The 14,994-nt window shown below is 42.6% G+C and overlaps 1 protein-coding gene across 1 annotated transcript; it reads right to left on the reverse strand.

The window, feature by feature from the left end:
• Window positions 1-511: 511 nt before the first annotated feature.
• Window positions 512-14,558, reverse strand: LOC134205574 (arginine/serine-rich protein PNISR-like). Its single transcript, XM_062680927.1, has 7 exons — window positions 13,344-14,558; window positions 13,038-13,151; window positions 12,660-12,762; window positions 12,327-12,383; window positions 12,024-12,133; window positions 1,947-2,238; window positions 512-1,693 (listed from the first exon to the last, which is right to left on the reverse strand). The coding sequence occupies exons 1-7, from the start codon at window positions 14,391-14,393 to the stop codon at window positions 1,038-1,040; spliced, it is 2,382 nt and encodes a 793-aa protein (XP_062536911.1). The 5' UTR covers window positions 14,394-14,558; the 3' UTR covers window positions 512-1,037.
• Window positions 14,559-14,994: the final 436 nt, after the last annotated feature.

Here is a 14,994-nt window from a genome sequence, read left to right on the forward strand (position 1 = left end):
ATCGCATTCTGGTACACCGCAAAGCACTGATGTGAAAAATATGCAGCACTTTTTCGGTTTTTATTTTCGATTTTTAAAATAGTTAGAGGCTTCAAAAAAATGTGGGTATTTGGGAAAGTTGACCTTTAATAAGCCAAAGAATCGACTGAGACAATAAAATGAGATACAATTTTTGAAGGGAAAGGTCAACTAAAACCCATTGTGAATCCAATGATCGTTGCACTGTTCGATTACCATTTATCCGGATACGTTGGAGGAGTGCTCCCGAGAAGAACAATACATTTTTCAGTCATCATCAGGCAGTTGTGACTTACCATCAAAACGCCATCGTATGGACTGCTCATCTGGCATCTGATGATGGTTTGGTGGCAGATCTGGAAATCGAACCCATGGCCATCCGCTTATAAGATGAATGTGTAGTCAACTTCCCTACGGGATCCCATACGTTGTGCAACGCAAACCAGGAAATTCTAACATGGACTTTAGTTTCTTTCGATTCAAAACGACAATGTTTGCACTATGGAAGAAAAGGAAATGTATATTTCTCTTGTTCGACGAGTAATAGATTGATATAACTGAAATATCGTGCGAGCATACTTGATCAGCATGCATCTAGAATTGCTATTTTTACCGCATTTTTTCAGCAGTGCAGTAGTGGTTCATTTGAATATATCTGTTCTATTTCACAATTTAAATCTGTAGTTTATATTGGTGATGCATCCTTACCGAAACTACATCAACTAATATTAACCGTTATGTTGTCGACATTATTGGCTGTTCTGCTTGATTCAATAACAGCATTTCATTCGCGTATCTCATTCTAATTATAATCCATTCCACTTTCACTGCATATGATAAACAATATTTGCTAAATGTCTCGATCGAGTTAATAATTTACAACACGCGTTGGAAAATCAACGAAACCCGGGAGTAATTTACGACTGACATTCATGATACCGTTGGGTATTTGGATACATGGTGTTTGATTTGAACAAACCGGTAATCAGGGAGTTAATATTCCAAACCAGAAAACGCTTCTAATACCTTCGCCTAGATGGAGACCGGGAACGACTCCGAGATCGTCTTCTTGATGATTTGTACCGATCGCGAGATCTGGATCGAGAACGATCGCGCGATTTATACGAATACTTACGATCTCGGTCGTCGTCTCGGGAGTCTCTTGAGTAAGATCTACGCCGTCGCGAATAGCTGCTTTTTTCGGAACTACGCGATCTACGCGAATGCTGCGAATACCGATCATCGTCGTTATCGTAGTAGTCGTCATCATCGTCGTCGCTGCGACTGCGACGAGACCGTTTACGTTTTTTACTTTTATGCGATTTATGCGACGCTTTGCGGGTTTCCGTTTCACGTCGCGAGGATGATGCCCGACTGCTAGAGGCATTAGATGGTGTCTCTGAAACAACACTGCTACCTCGTCGAATATCTTCCAGATGCCTTGCCGCGGCTATGGCTGCAGGAAAAAGGGGCGTTGATGTTGGATCGACCACTGGCGGTGAAACCACAGTACTATTCACGGCAGACGGAGGTACTTGGCTAGCCTTGGAAACGGCCAAAGGGGGTACAACTTCACCTGGTTTGTGGTTAACGATCGCCACATGCGTTATGTGGGTTTGACGAACGGTATCTTTCGGGTCGCTAAACCTTGAAATTCGCTTATCACGTGTTCGCCCTGCAAAACACAATGGAGAAGAGTCCGTCTGATGAAAAGTTAACACTTTCATCAGGTTCGCAGAGAACTGCCATATTTGTTGAGTAAATACTTGTCTAACGTAATTAGAGTTTCGAATCAAACTGATTTGGCAATCCCCTGCTTATTTATGAATCGTTATCTCTTAGGGAACGGTTCCTAAGAACGGGTACACATTGTACTCAAAATAGTAATCACGCTCACAACATACTTGACCCAAACTGAATGAACTTACCGAGCTTGTAGGCATATAGTTTATCATTAACAGGCTGGGTCTCACCGTCTCTTGGTCCAAATTTACCACCACTGGTTCCCGCAACCGCTGCCTGGGGATGTCCCAATCCAGCACGATTACTACTGCCGGCATAGTCCTCTTCGTCGCTGGCGTTGTTCTGTTGACTCTGTTGGCGCATCATTTGTTCATATTCTCGTTTTTTGCGTTCCTCTGCGGCTTCTTCCTTAGCAATTTCCTCCTCAATCTCACGCGCAGTCCATTCAAATTCCTTCTGCCGCAGCTTAATAGAACTCTGAAAATATAGTTTTGATGTAAAATGTTTTAATGTACCTAATATTTCAACAGAATCTATATGCATAAAAATAAATTTCTGTCTGTTTGTCCTTATAGACTAGGAAACTACTGAACCGATCGGCGTGAAAATTTGTATGCAGACGTTTTAGGGGCCGGGAACGGTTCTTAAGATTGTACGAGACCCCTCCATCCTTTGAAAAGGGGGGCTCCCAAACAAATTAAACCTAATTTTTTTCATAACTCGAGAATTAATTAAGCAAATGGAACCAAATCTGATATGTGGAGGCTTTGGAAGGGAAGATATATTTATGTGGTGGTTCGAAACCCCTCCCCTTTCTGGAAAGGGCGGCTTCCATACCAATGAAACAGGAATTTCTGCACAACTCAAGAACTAATCAGAGAATAAATCAATTTTTGGCGAAACAAAGTTCGTCGGGTCTGCTAGTGGACTAATAAATTAAATGATGACAGCGCAAGTTTAAAAAAAAATCCAACTTAATTCACTGAGTAGTGATACTGCCTTTCTCGCATTTAGCCAAGATACCAACCTTATATGGTGCTAATATGGTTTAATGTACCATTTTCTTCATAACTTTTAAACGCAACGGTCGATCGTTATCAAATTCAATAGTGATAAACTAGGCCTCTGTCGAATGAAACTTGTTGCGAGAAAATCGGTTGAGGATTACTATATGAAAAGTAGTCTAATGTTTTTCTTAGTTTTTGTGCACACACATATACACATACATACACACGGACAGACAGACATTTGCTCAGCTCGTCGAGCTGAGTCGATTAGTATATGGGTCTCCGAGGATTTTATAAAAAGTTCGTTTTTGCAGTGAAATGATAGCCTTTCGGTACAACTTTATTATACGAGAAAGGCAAAAATAGTACAGGCAGATGGTGTTCCGGGTGAAATTATAGGATAAAGGCATATAATTTATCTTCCGTTGGCCTACTTAACAGAACACATTATAAGGTACTTTGGGGATAGCAAGGCATTAATGTGATTTTAAAGACTAATATATCATCCGCAAAACAAATAAATTGACTGGATACTACCTATCTGCGACAGTCGCACTTCTATATTGGTATTGGCTACGGCCAAAATCAATTCTCTAGCAGTCTCTTTGCCGTGCGATCGATGCAATCTTCGTTCGGGGCGTCGATAGTGCAAAGGCAACAGCAGCAGCGAATGCTGCATAAGCCAGCTAAAAACAAACCGTCGTCGGTCGTCGTATACGTACATCGAGGGGCGAACCCTCGATCGAATAATTGTTTCGTGTATAGTATTGATTACAATTACAATAAATGTAGTGTCTAAATAAAAATAGCTTTGTTAAATAAACTGTGTAGTAAATTGGAACTATTGGTGTTTGTGTGATAAATGGTCGTTTGATGACGAAAATCCCCCAAAAGGATTAGTGTTTTGGGTCAAATGTTCACTTGTGTTGTTATTGGTGGAAAACATAGTTCTAGGTCGGGAAAAAACCCGAAAGAACTCATGTAAATAAAATACATATTGTTCAGCAGTTTACTCTTGTGTGTTGCCTTGAAATCAAAATTCAATGCATTTTTTCATGCATTCAAGAATTTGCAGTGCATAAAAGTCTTCTCCATTCAGCTCGGTCCATGGCTGCACGTCACCAACCAAGCAGTCTCGTTTTGTATGGATTAACGGTTAACACAGCAAAAATGAGAGCATATTTTAACACTGTGAAATAAAACTGAGAACAAATTTAGCTGTCAATAAAATCAACATGATTACTAAGGTTGAAATCATGAGATTTTAAATTTGATATCAAAATGAGATTGTTCTTATGAGCTCTCAAAACAACAACAGCAAATTTTGTTTGTATTTTGCCTTTAATCTTCGTAAATAACTCACTTTAGATAAGGGATTGTACAAACTCGTCTTATGACAAGTCACTTTAGATAATCGACAGCATAATTTGATGTAAAGTTGCTATCATTATGATAACTGAGGAATGTATATTGAAAACATGTTCCGAAATCAATTTTTATTAAATAATAATTCACATCAAGTTTTGTTTTCAATATAATCTCAACAGCAGAGCTTACTATCAATTTGCTCTCATTTTGTTAACCAACTTTGCTCGGGAAATCGTCCTCCACCTGATCGATCCACCTTGCTCGCTGTGCGAGGTTTCTTATTTTCATCGGATAGTTGTCGAGAACCATTTTCACTGGATTACTATCCGACATTCTGGCTACATGCCCATCCCACCGCAGTCGTCCGATATCCGCGGTGGTTCTGCCAACAGCTGATACAACTTCCAGTGGGAATTGGTCCTCCACGAGCATCATCCAGGTTTCGTATCCGTAGAGGACTACCGGTCAATGAGCATTTTGTAAATAGTCTCTAATAAGACGTACCGGATGAGCGAGATGATCCTTGAGCTGAAGCGGGGCGTCTCGCAAAAGGGCACCGCCTACAAGAAGTTGGCGGAGGAAGTCCTAGGCGAGACAGTCAAGGTGAGGGCACTCTCCATCAAACTCTTGGGGGTAATGATCGACGATAAGCTCACCTTTGGTAGCCACGTCAATTACGCCTGCAAGCGTGCCTCCACAGCTATAGTGGCATTGTCCCGGATGATGTCCAATAGCTCTACGGTGTATGCCAACAAGCGCAAGCTTCTGGCTAGCGTCGCTCTGTCCATACTGAGATATGGGGGGCCAGCTTGGGGCACGGCCCTGCGTATTAACTGCTACAGAACGAAGTTAGAAAGTACGTATAGGCTCATGCGCCTAAGAGTTGCGAGCGCGTATCGTACCGTGTCGCACGATGCACTTTGCGTCATCACCGGTATGATGCCTATTGACATCGTTATCGGTGAAGACATAGAGTGCTTCGAAATGCGCGGCACGAGAGGCATCCGTAGGACTGTCAGGTTGGCCTCAATGGTCAAATGGTAGCGTACGTGGGACAGTTCCACTAAGGGTAGATGGACACATAGGTTGATACCGGAGATAGGTACGTGGGTGAAGAGGCGCCATGGGGAAATCACTTTCCACCTGACCCAGGTCCTTACAGGCCATGGTTGCTTCAGACAGTACTTACCCCGGTTCGGACACTCGGCCTCGCCCGAGTGTCCGGTGTGCGCAGATTTAGAGGAAACGGCGGAACACGTGTTGTTCGTGTGCGAGCGTTTTCGCACAATGCGTGACCACATGCTTGCCACATGTGGTCTGGACACTACCCCGGACAACCTAGTTCGGAGGATGTGTAAAGATGAAGTTGGCTGGAACGCCGTTTTATCGGCTATCGTCCTAATCGTCTTGGAGCTACACATAAGGTGGCGCGTGGACTCGAGGAATGGCTAGTTCAGGCGCAAATAAGAGGTGGTCCAAGGGTTCGGAGTCGGCTTCATGGGTCATACCGGTGCCCTGTGGTCGAACTCGATCCTTTTATCGAACAAGTGGCCGCGTGAAGAACAACATGGTATCGTCGCTTTCGCGGAGTCGGTCAACCGGGCGGGTTCCGAGCCCGAGGACGTAAAGGGGTCCACGTCAAGGCTGGGGCAGGCGTAGGCACCGCGAGGACACGCAGCTAACCTCGAGGGTGCGTTATGCACTGGCCCCCCTTTGAAGCATTACTCTCTGGTTGTAGCGAAGGGACGATGGGCTTGGCGGCAATGGAAAGGGTTTAACGGGTCGGGGATCCAGTCCTGCCTCCCTCGTTTGCTGTTGGAGGTGGCCTCTAACCCCGCACTTCCTGGACAACCCAGGATGTCTGTTGAGCAGATTCCCTCTCCATTGCTTAGGAAGAAAAAAAAATAGTCTCTATTCGATCGGAGCGTTTTGTGGAGTCCAAAGTACGTACGATTTCCTGCCATGATGCGTCTCCGAATTTCTCTGCTGGTATAGGCTTACCAGATCATTTCGGGGAAAAAACGGGACAAACGCACTTTCAAAACGGGACATGTCAAAAAATCTTGTGACGAAATTCAAGAGCTGTGGAAATTTCAAAATGTATGGGCTTAATTTTCATTTCCCGTGTAAGATGTTATAGAAAATTTTTAGAGTGAATCATTCACCACCATAACCTTCTATTGTATTAAGTTGTGGAAAAGTACTAAACTACAAATATTGTGGAATTTTGAAATTTTATTTAAATCTACTCTTAAACAAGGATTTTATTACTGACCAATATCAAAAATTTTTCCAATTCTAAGCAATTGAAAATAACAAAAATCACGAAAAAAAAATTTGTCGAAAGACAAATGCGAAAAGCAGTAGAGTGGGATTATTGATTTTCTCGTGCTAAAACCTTTTTTCATGAATATAAGAAAATCTTCAAGTAAAAAAATAATAAAATGTACCTAATTTAAATTATTTCCACTCACCGCATCAAAACAAAGTCGCTACTGTATATGTAGGTTAACATGCGAGAGGTTTTGAAGTTTTGAAGGACTCATGCAATTTTGTCGCGAAAAGTAAAACAAATCCTGGCTAAACTATAGACTGGTCTACAGCTCGGACTCTCGGAGATTTCCGCCAGTTTATAATCGGGCCGAAATATAAATTCTGATCACACATATGAAAACGAAATGTGCAGACAAGCTCCTGATCTGTAAACTAGCCTTAAAGTACGTGATGACACCCGCCTGAAACGTGAAGCAACAAAAGTTGGACTGGTGGTGAATGCGTCAAAGACAAAGTACATGCTTGTGGGCGGAACCGAGCGCGACAGGGCCCGCCTGGGAAGCAGTGTTACGATAGACGGGGATACCTTCAAGGTGGTCGAGGAATTCGTCTACCTCGGATCCTTACTGACGGCTGACAACAACGTTAGTCGTGAAATAAGAAGGCGCATCATCTGTGGAAGTCGGGCCTACTACGGGCTCCAGAAGAAACTGCGGTCGAAAAAGATTCGCCACCGCACCAAATGTGTCATGTACAAGACGCTTATAAGACCGGTTGTCCTCTACGGACATGAAACATGGACAATGCTCGAGGAGGACTTGCAAGCACTCGGAGTATTCGAGAGACGGGTGCTTAGGACCATCTTTGGCGGTGTGCAAGAAGACGGTGTGTGGCGGCGAAGAATGAACCATGAGCTCGCCCAACTCTACGGCGAACCCAGTATCCAGAAGGTAGCTAAAGCCGGAAGGGTACGATGGGCAGGACATGTTGCAAGAATGCCGGACAGCAACCCTGCCAAGATGGTGTTCGCTTCCGATCCGGCAGGTACGAGACGGCGTGTAGCGCAGCGAGCGAGATGGGCAGACCAGGTGCAAAACGACTTGGCGAGCGTGGGGCGTATCCGAGGATGGAGAGATGCGGCCTCGAACCGTGCATTGTGGCGTCAAATTGTTGATTCAGTGTTATCTGTTTAGATGTTAACTAAATAAATGATGACCAACACATTGACGTTAAGGCGTGACCTGATTTTCAGGATATACTTGCCTACCAAGTTACCAGTTCCATTCAATCCACAGATGAAATTGGTCAAATTTTAATGCGTTCGTTGTCGTTAAATGTTAAAAACCTTAAGAAAAGTAGATCCATGCAAAATACATAATGGCATAAATAGCATTATTTTAAAAGCAACACTAATAACACAGACAAACAGACGTAACAGTTTGAACATTTTTCAGAAAAATCCATCGCCCAACTCCTCTACCACCATCTTGCGAGCATGTTTCACGAAACAAGGTTTCGTATGACATTGTCACCAGAAGGCGCTGGAGTGAAATGTCAAACTCGAAGGATTACGACGCTAGCGCCTCTAGTTGTGAAACGCGCAATCGATCAAATTCATATTGGTCGTTGAAGTCATGGTCGATGGAAATTTCTCTAGTGTTACGTCTGTTTGTCTGTGCTAATAATAAAACATCTCACACCTTATTTATGGGTTTCGTCCACTTTCTTTGTATTTGGTTTTAAATTCACTCCTAAAACACGTGATGAACTTATTGTAAATATAAAAAATCACAATAAAGATCTAAAAAAAAAAAAATCACTCCTAAAACATTGAATTTGTTTGAATAATATTTTGGAGCACTTTGGAAGAATCAATGAAAAAACGGGACAAATTGAGGATTATTTAGATTACGACGGGACAGCACAATAAGGTCTAAAAACCCAAATTTATCCCCAAGTGGTGATTATGCCTTTCTCGATTCGATATGTTGGATTCGAATTAATGTTGTAAATGCTGTGCTAATTGCCTACATCTTGGCGGTTAAAATATTTGATGCAACTCTATCACGCTGCTTATAAATTACTCAATAATTGAGTAATTTTTAAGCAATTATTATGAGAGTAATGGATTGCGTCATGGCTAAATTGATTAATGACTTAAAGTGTGCATGTAAACAGCGTATTTGTTAAAAGAAAAATAGAAATATTATTCAAATCGAATGAGTTATTAGCAAACAAAAACAATAGTGTCCAACTAGGAAAGTTTCTCCGTCGAATGAAACTAGTTGCACTCGAATCGGTCAAGTCCTTCTATATGAAACGTGTTTAAAAAAAAAAAAAAACCCGCGGCCACACACACACACACACACACACACACACACACACACACACACACACACACACACACACACACACACACACACACACACACACACACACACACACACACACACACACACACACACACACACACACACAGTCAGACATGTGCTCAGTTTTTCGAGCTGAGTCGATTGGTATATAACACTATGGGTCTCCGAGCCTTCTATCAAAATTTGGCTTTTGGAGTGAAATTATAGCCTTCTGGTACAACTTTGTTGTACGAGAAAGGCAAAAACGGTACTGTCCCGTTAAAAACGGTACGTATGGTCAGCCTACTGCTGGTATCGTATCGGAGGTCACCAGTGCGGCCGAGGTAGTAGTCGAATTCAATATTCGCACTGCGATAGGTGTGAATGTTCTTGATGTCGGAGAAGAATTTACCGTCGATTCGGTTTTCCATGGTGATCTTCATGTGGCCCGTTGTAGAGTGTTAGCTCATGAATCCCTTCTCCTGCAATTGGTGCTAGTCGACGGCATAAAACTTGGGAGAGTACCTTGTAGGTGGCGTTCAGCAATGTGATTGCGCAATAATTGCTACGAATCGAATTATCGCCTTTTTGTAGAAGGGACACACGACACCTTCCATCCACTCCTGTAGCTCTTCCAAATCTTGGTGATAAACCAGAGCAGCGCTCTAGCCAGTGCCTCATCTACGCATTTTACCAGCTCTCCTGGTAGTTGGTCAACCCCAGGGGCTTTGCTGTTTTTCAACAGGTTAATCTGAACTCGTGCTCCCAGGTTTGTTACCATACCGCCCTCGTTGTCTGCTACATCGCCATTCAGGTGCTCTTCATAGTGCTGCAACCATCTTTGGATAACTTCACATTCGTTCGTAAGAAGGTTCCTGGTTCTGTCCTTACACATGTCAGGCACATGTGGCACGTGGCCTCTACGCATCTTGACGATCTCGATCTTCCTGCTCGCGCTTTTTCTTCCTGGCGAACAATCAAGTATTGTTCGATCCCCACACGTTTGCATCGTGCCTCGTTCGCTGTCGTGCGATGTTGCATCAATATCACCCATGCTGCATTCTCGTGGATATTATGTTATGTATTACGGAGGAAGAAAGTGCTGCGGATTTTTGTACGAATGAAGAGGTTCTTGAAAAGTTCTTCTTGTATTTTATCTCGAATAAAGTTGTAGAGCATGTCTACATGCTTCATTCTTTTGTGGTCCCGTGATTCGTCGGCAATAGAAATGCACGACTGATTGTCTTCAAATAGCGGTACAGCATGTTGTAATGAGATTCCGAATTCTTGAATAAGATTTCGTTACCATACTGCTGCACAGATGTCATTGCTAAGTAAAACGTATTCAGCCTCCGTCGAAGAAAGAACTACTGTATTTTGCTTCCAAGTCATCCATGAAACGGTTGCATCGAAAACTAGAAAATCGTTCCCAGAAATTGAAATACGTTTATGTGGACCTTTATCCCAGTCGGCGTCAGCATATCCCTTGAGGGGTTCCGAATTATCGTTCGCTTGAAATACTAAGCCAAGATCCACAGTCCCTTCCAAGTAACGAAGAATACGTTTAAGACGAGTTGAGGGCTGCGCTGATCTTGTGAAAGTGCTAGATATCAAACATCCTATCAGCTCACTTGTAGTTTGCATCTAACGGCGTAGATGTTAATGCTGTCCAATGAGCAGCTCGAAGTAGCTCGATCCTGCTTGTTCTTTTTTGTCAACAAATGGACATGAGAGGGATCACCTTGTTTTCTCTATGAGTAGAGACAGCTTAACATCCATTTGGTGTGGATATGATACTTCCACAGACAAACAGACGTAACACTTCTTATTTCACCATCGTTCACGTGTTCAACGAATGATTTGAAATACATCTGTGCTACGCGATTGTGCCAAGAAAAGCGCCAGCGTTTAATCGCTTTGACGTTTGATTAGTGTACATATTGCTGAATGTTTGCTGCATTGATGATCTTAAGTATGCGTTAGGAGCAAACGTCAAATGGGAATCCACCATGGTCGACTGTTTTTCTCGCGATTCTGGTAATAGCATTTTTTTTTCTGTAAAACGAATGACGATATTTTTTCAAACAATTTATATGAAGAGTTACGCCTTTTTACATGTGATATTTCATTTGATTTGTCACACGTACTGTTGTGGCTTTGGGTGCTGGTGCATACGTCTCGTCATAATCAAAGCCTTTCCGCTGGTAATAACTTTTGGCAACATAACAAGCTTTATAACGGTCTTCCAGCTTCGTCCTTTTTGATTTTGTATACCCATCGGCAATTGATAATAGTCTTTCCTTTGGGGTTTGGAACTAGCACCCACGTTTCATTTTTATGCAACGACTCTAGCTCACTTTCAATGGCATCCTTCCAATGCTTCCAGTCGCTTCGTTTCCGCAGTCCAATGATCGTGCTTGGCAGGTCATCCACAAACGTTCCAGCATTCAGCTCCACCTTTTGTCCTTCCTGGTGTTATTTCGCCGTATCTACTTTTTGAAACGAGACTGAGTATATTCCGCCCGAATCCAATTGTTCAAGAATTAAACAATAAATTTGTAGAACGGATCCTTTGTTCTAGTCCACTGTATCTCACTATAATTTATAAGGGTGATGTGGTGCAGCATGATCTAGACTATTGTTGATGACACTCTAGAAGGCCAATCGGCACAGCCAGAGCAGTGCACACTCTTTTCGGGTAACGTTGACATTGATCTTGACTCTACAGAGAAGCTGACATGTAAATGATCGGAAGATACCTTCATTAAGAACTATTAACCTGGACATGTCGATTAGATTGTTGGACAAAACTAGGTCCATCGTTAAAACTCGCCCTCTGCCTGAAGTAGATGAAGAGCATTATCTTTTATGCTGTTTTTCTTCTCCAAAAATACTTTGGTTCCACCTGGTCAGATTGCTGAGTTCTTGTTTTAGCTCGTTTAATTCAAACTGGGATAAGCAGAATTATTTTAACCAAAGTGTCTGCAGACAGCATGTACGTGTAGTACAGTACTTGGGCTTGTTTAAGGATTAGACTTTTATGAATGTTATGTTGCTTATCAACGACAGATAGCTCTGGACACTGGACTCTCTCTTCACAAGGGTGGCCGAGATGAAACAAGTGTGTTTCGGCGTGTTTCAACTTACGCTTGATTTGAATAGGCCATTCTTAGTTTGATTACTACGTACTTATCGACCAAAGCCAACAACGATACAAGGAATGTCAAAACATGGCTAAAAAGTGAAAAGTATCTAAACCTACCTTCAAAGCTCTTTCAGCTTCCTCATCGTCTTCACTGTTACCATCGTCGTCACGATCGTTATCCGAAGCGCTGTCGTCCTCCTCGTCACTGTCGCCATATATGCCTAGACCTAAAAGCAAACAGTGCACCGATTATTTCGAATCCTGAAAATGCTGCCTCAAATTGTGTCGATGAAGCAACTCGATTTTATCTAACATTCTGTCCAATTCTTTATGTTATAGCTAATATCACGCAATCTCAATTTATTACGAGCGGTGATTGTTTTATTAAAATTACTTCCAGAATTAGCAAAACTAACTTACCAAGTCCACCAGTGAGAGTTGCGAGACCGGTCTTTCGTAGCGCTTGAGCTGTTGGTGCTAAGTTTTTTTTTATATTGGGAAACGACAATGAAATGTACGCAAAAGAGAGGAACAGTTTTGATTTTGGGCTATTTATGGGGGATTGAAAAAGAAACGAAAAAGATGGGGAAAGCAGTCGAGCTGGCCGACAAAACTTTATCAGGGACTCTTATAATAAAGACGTAATGGTTCAGAATCCGCCGAGAATTACATCAAGGCCGCATATTGACCCAATCAATGCTACAAAAAGAGAAAAGAAACTGGGGTTAGCACTTAATCTAATCCATCGGCTACCTTTCCTCCGTGTTTTATTAAGGGTTTCTTTTGCCACAAGAGCGATTTCTTCATTTGTCACCTCCAGTAGGATTTCAGTTAGATTTTTGCGAACGGCAATCATCTGAAAAATTTTAGAGCTTTTTAGTGGAATATCAATATTTGCCAGAAGAGTTACAGAGCTATTCCTTTTAGTGAAATTACTTCATTGTAACGTCCCAGATACGTGTTTCGACCTCAACATTAAGTCAAATCGGCTACAAGACACTGAAGATAGCCAGACTGATAAGATCGAAATACGTGCTTGTAAAGTTAAAATCAAGTAATGGTATTAAATCGAAAAATAGTAACTCGAGTTATGATGATTGAGTTTGTGATAACAATTTGACTGTAACTCACCAGTTCTTGTAGAATTTCTTCCCGTGAGCGAGTAGGTACAGGGCTATCTTCTCCTCGCCGTTCCGCTTCAGGTTGATCATCATTTCCCGTATCGTCGTCATCGGAATCGGATTCCTAATCATCGAAAAAATAAGTTAAAATAAATATTTCAAAGTTACATATTAACAAATTTTAATTGTGGGAACAGAAACATATTCACGAATTTGACAAGTTTGCAAAAAACATCCGATTTTTAATGAATCTTGCATATTAAAAAGCTATGAAAAATGTGAATCACCCCCAGCCTCGCATTTCAAGAGTACTCACAAATTTGCTTTTCCTTTTGGCGGCTTCCAATTCGTTTAGAGCTTCCAACTCAGCCTGTCTTCTCTGCTGCAGCATCTCGGCCCGTTGTTGCTGCTCTCGTTCCTTTTCTGCTTGCCTTTGCTTTTCGCGTTCCATCTTTTCCAGCCCCTCGCGTATCCAAGCCGGCAGAAGTTTACGCTTGGCATCGTTCAGGGTTTGCGTTGGATCGTCTTCCGGATCACCTTGATCGCCTACACCATCCGAATGGTGGTCAAACTTTATCACCTGATCCATGAGACCAGGGATTCGCTTTGGTGGAGCCGATGAATCGTGCTGACTGGAGGACTGACCGATAGGTTGAACCGTTCCAGCGATAGCATTCGAACCTTCCGAGGCGTCTCCCAGTTTATAAATCCGTGCCATCTTTGCCTGCCAATTGGCAACAGCGAGGGAAGCATTCGGATTGATCGTCGAAGCTGCGAAGGAGCTCGCATCATAGTTTTTGTTTGCGTCAGAAGCCCCAGATGACCAGTTCTGATCCCACGCTTGGTTTCGCCACTGGGATTGTGCAGGATATTGCCAAGAAACTGATCCATTATCCCACGGATTTGCCGAATGCTGGGCCATCGATGTATGATCTTCATCGCGTTCCACCTCCATCGGCGCTTCGCCTTGCTCCTCTACTGATCGCGTGAGATTACCGTCTGGCAGTGAATCCCTACTATTGGAACCGTAGCTCTCCGAAATAATGGGAGGTGGAGGAGCGGCTGGGACCATATCTGCGGGAAGGGTTTCCTTCATCTGAATCCACTGCTGAGCCAGAGCAGCCCAGTCAACCTGCTCGTTGGACATGTTTTGATACAGACTGGGATTTAGCGAGCTCCACTCGCCTTCAAGCATTGCTCCTCCACTTGAGCCGATTAATCCCGAATCCGAGGGAACTGTTTGATAGTTTTTCACGGGAGCCATCAAGGTGGATGAGCCTCCGCCACCACCGCCGGCTGTCGAACGAGCAGAGTAATTTTTGGACCCGTTTTGACTCCTTCCATCACTTTTCCCGCGTCCATACATTTCATTTATTTTTTGGTGAACACAATTTAACACTAATAATTATTTTGGTAAGCGAAAAATGTTGGTATTAACGGGAAAAGAATGAAAATTTTCACTTTTTCATTCGTAGAAACCACGGCTTCGCCTTTTTTTTCACAATGACAGAATGATAATAATGACATGTAAACTAAAAGGGCCAAACGGGTAAAAACATTACAGTGACTATAATAACAGTGTCGTCAAGTGTCAGAATTGGAACAGAATCGTCTGTCAGTTCCATACAAATGCGCGTTCCAAACGAGCAGGAGACCTGTCAAACGTGGCACATGACGTTACTCTTCTTATAGGACTCTAAAAAACATTAAAAACTTGGAACCGTGCGCCCAGCAAATGCACGAACTTGGAATTACTACAGTGACTATAATAACAGTGTCGTCAAGTGTCAGAATTGGAACAGAATCGTCTGTCAGTTCCATACAAATGCGCGTTCCAAACGAGCAGGAGACCTGTCAAACGTGGCACATGACGTTACTCTTCTTATAGGACTCTAGGAATTACATTACACGGAAAGCAAAAAGTATACTAAAATCAGAGTGTATGTAATAGGCCTTTTCACGAGACG

Source organism: Armigeres subalbatus, chromosome 1, assembly GCF_024139115.2.
Source record: "Armigeres subalbatus isolate Guangzhou_Male chromosome 1, GZ_Asu_2, whole genome shotgun sequence".
NCBI lineage: Eukaryota > Metazoa > Arthropoda > Insecta > Diptera > Culicidae > Armigeres > Armigeres subalbatus.

What these genes read in the sequence shown, in the direction of transcription:
- LOC134205574 (XM_062680927.1), bottom strand. Translation starts at nt 14,393, where the DNA reads ATGTATGGACGCGGGAAAAGTGATGGAAGGAGTCAAAACGGGTCCAAA. An exon ending in TAATAAAACACGGAGGAAAG is followed by an intron (nt 12,384 to 12,659) that starts GTAGCCGATGGA and finishes AAAAAAACTTAG; the next exon opens with CACCAACAGCTCAAGCGCTA. An exon ending in ACTATATGCCTACAAGCTCG is followed by an intron (nt 1,694 to 1,946) that starts GTAAGTTCATTC and finishes TGTGTTTTGCAG; the next exon opens with GGCGAACACGTGATAAGCGA.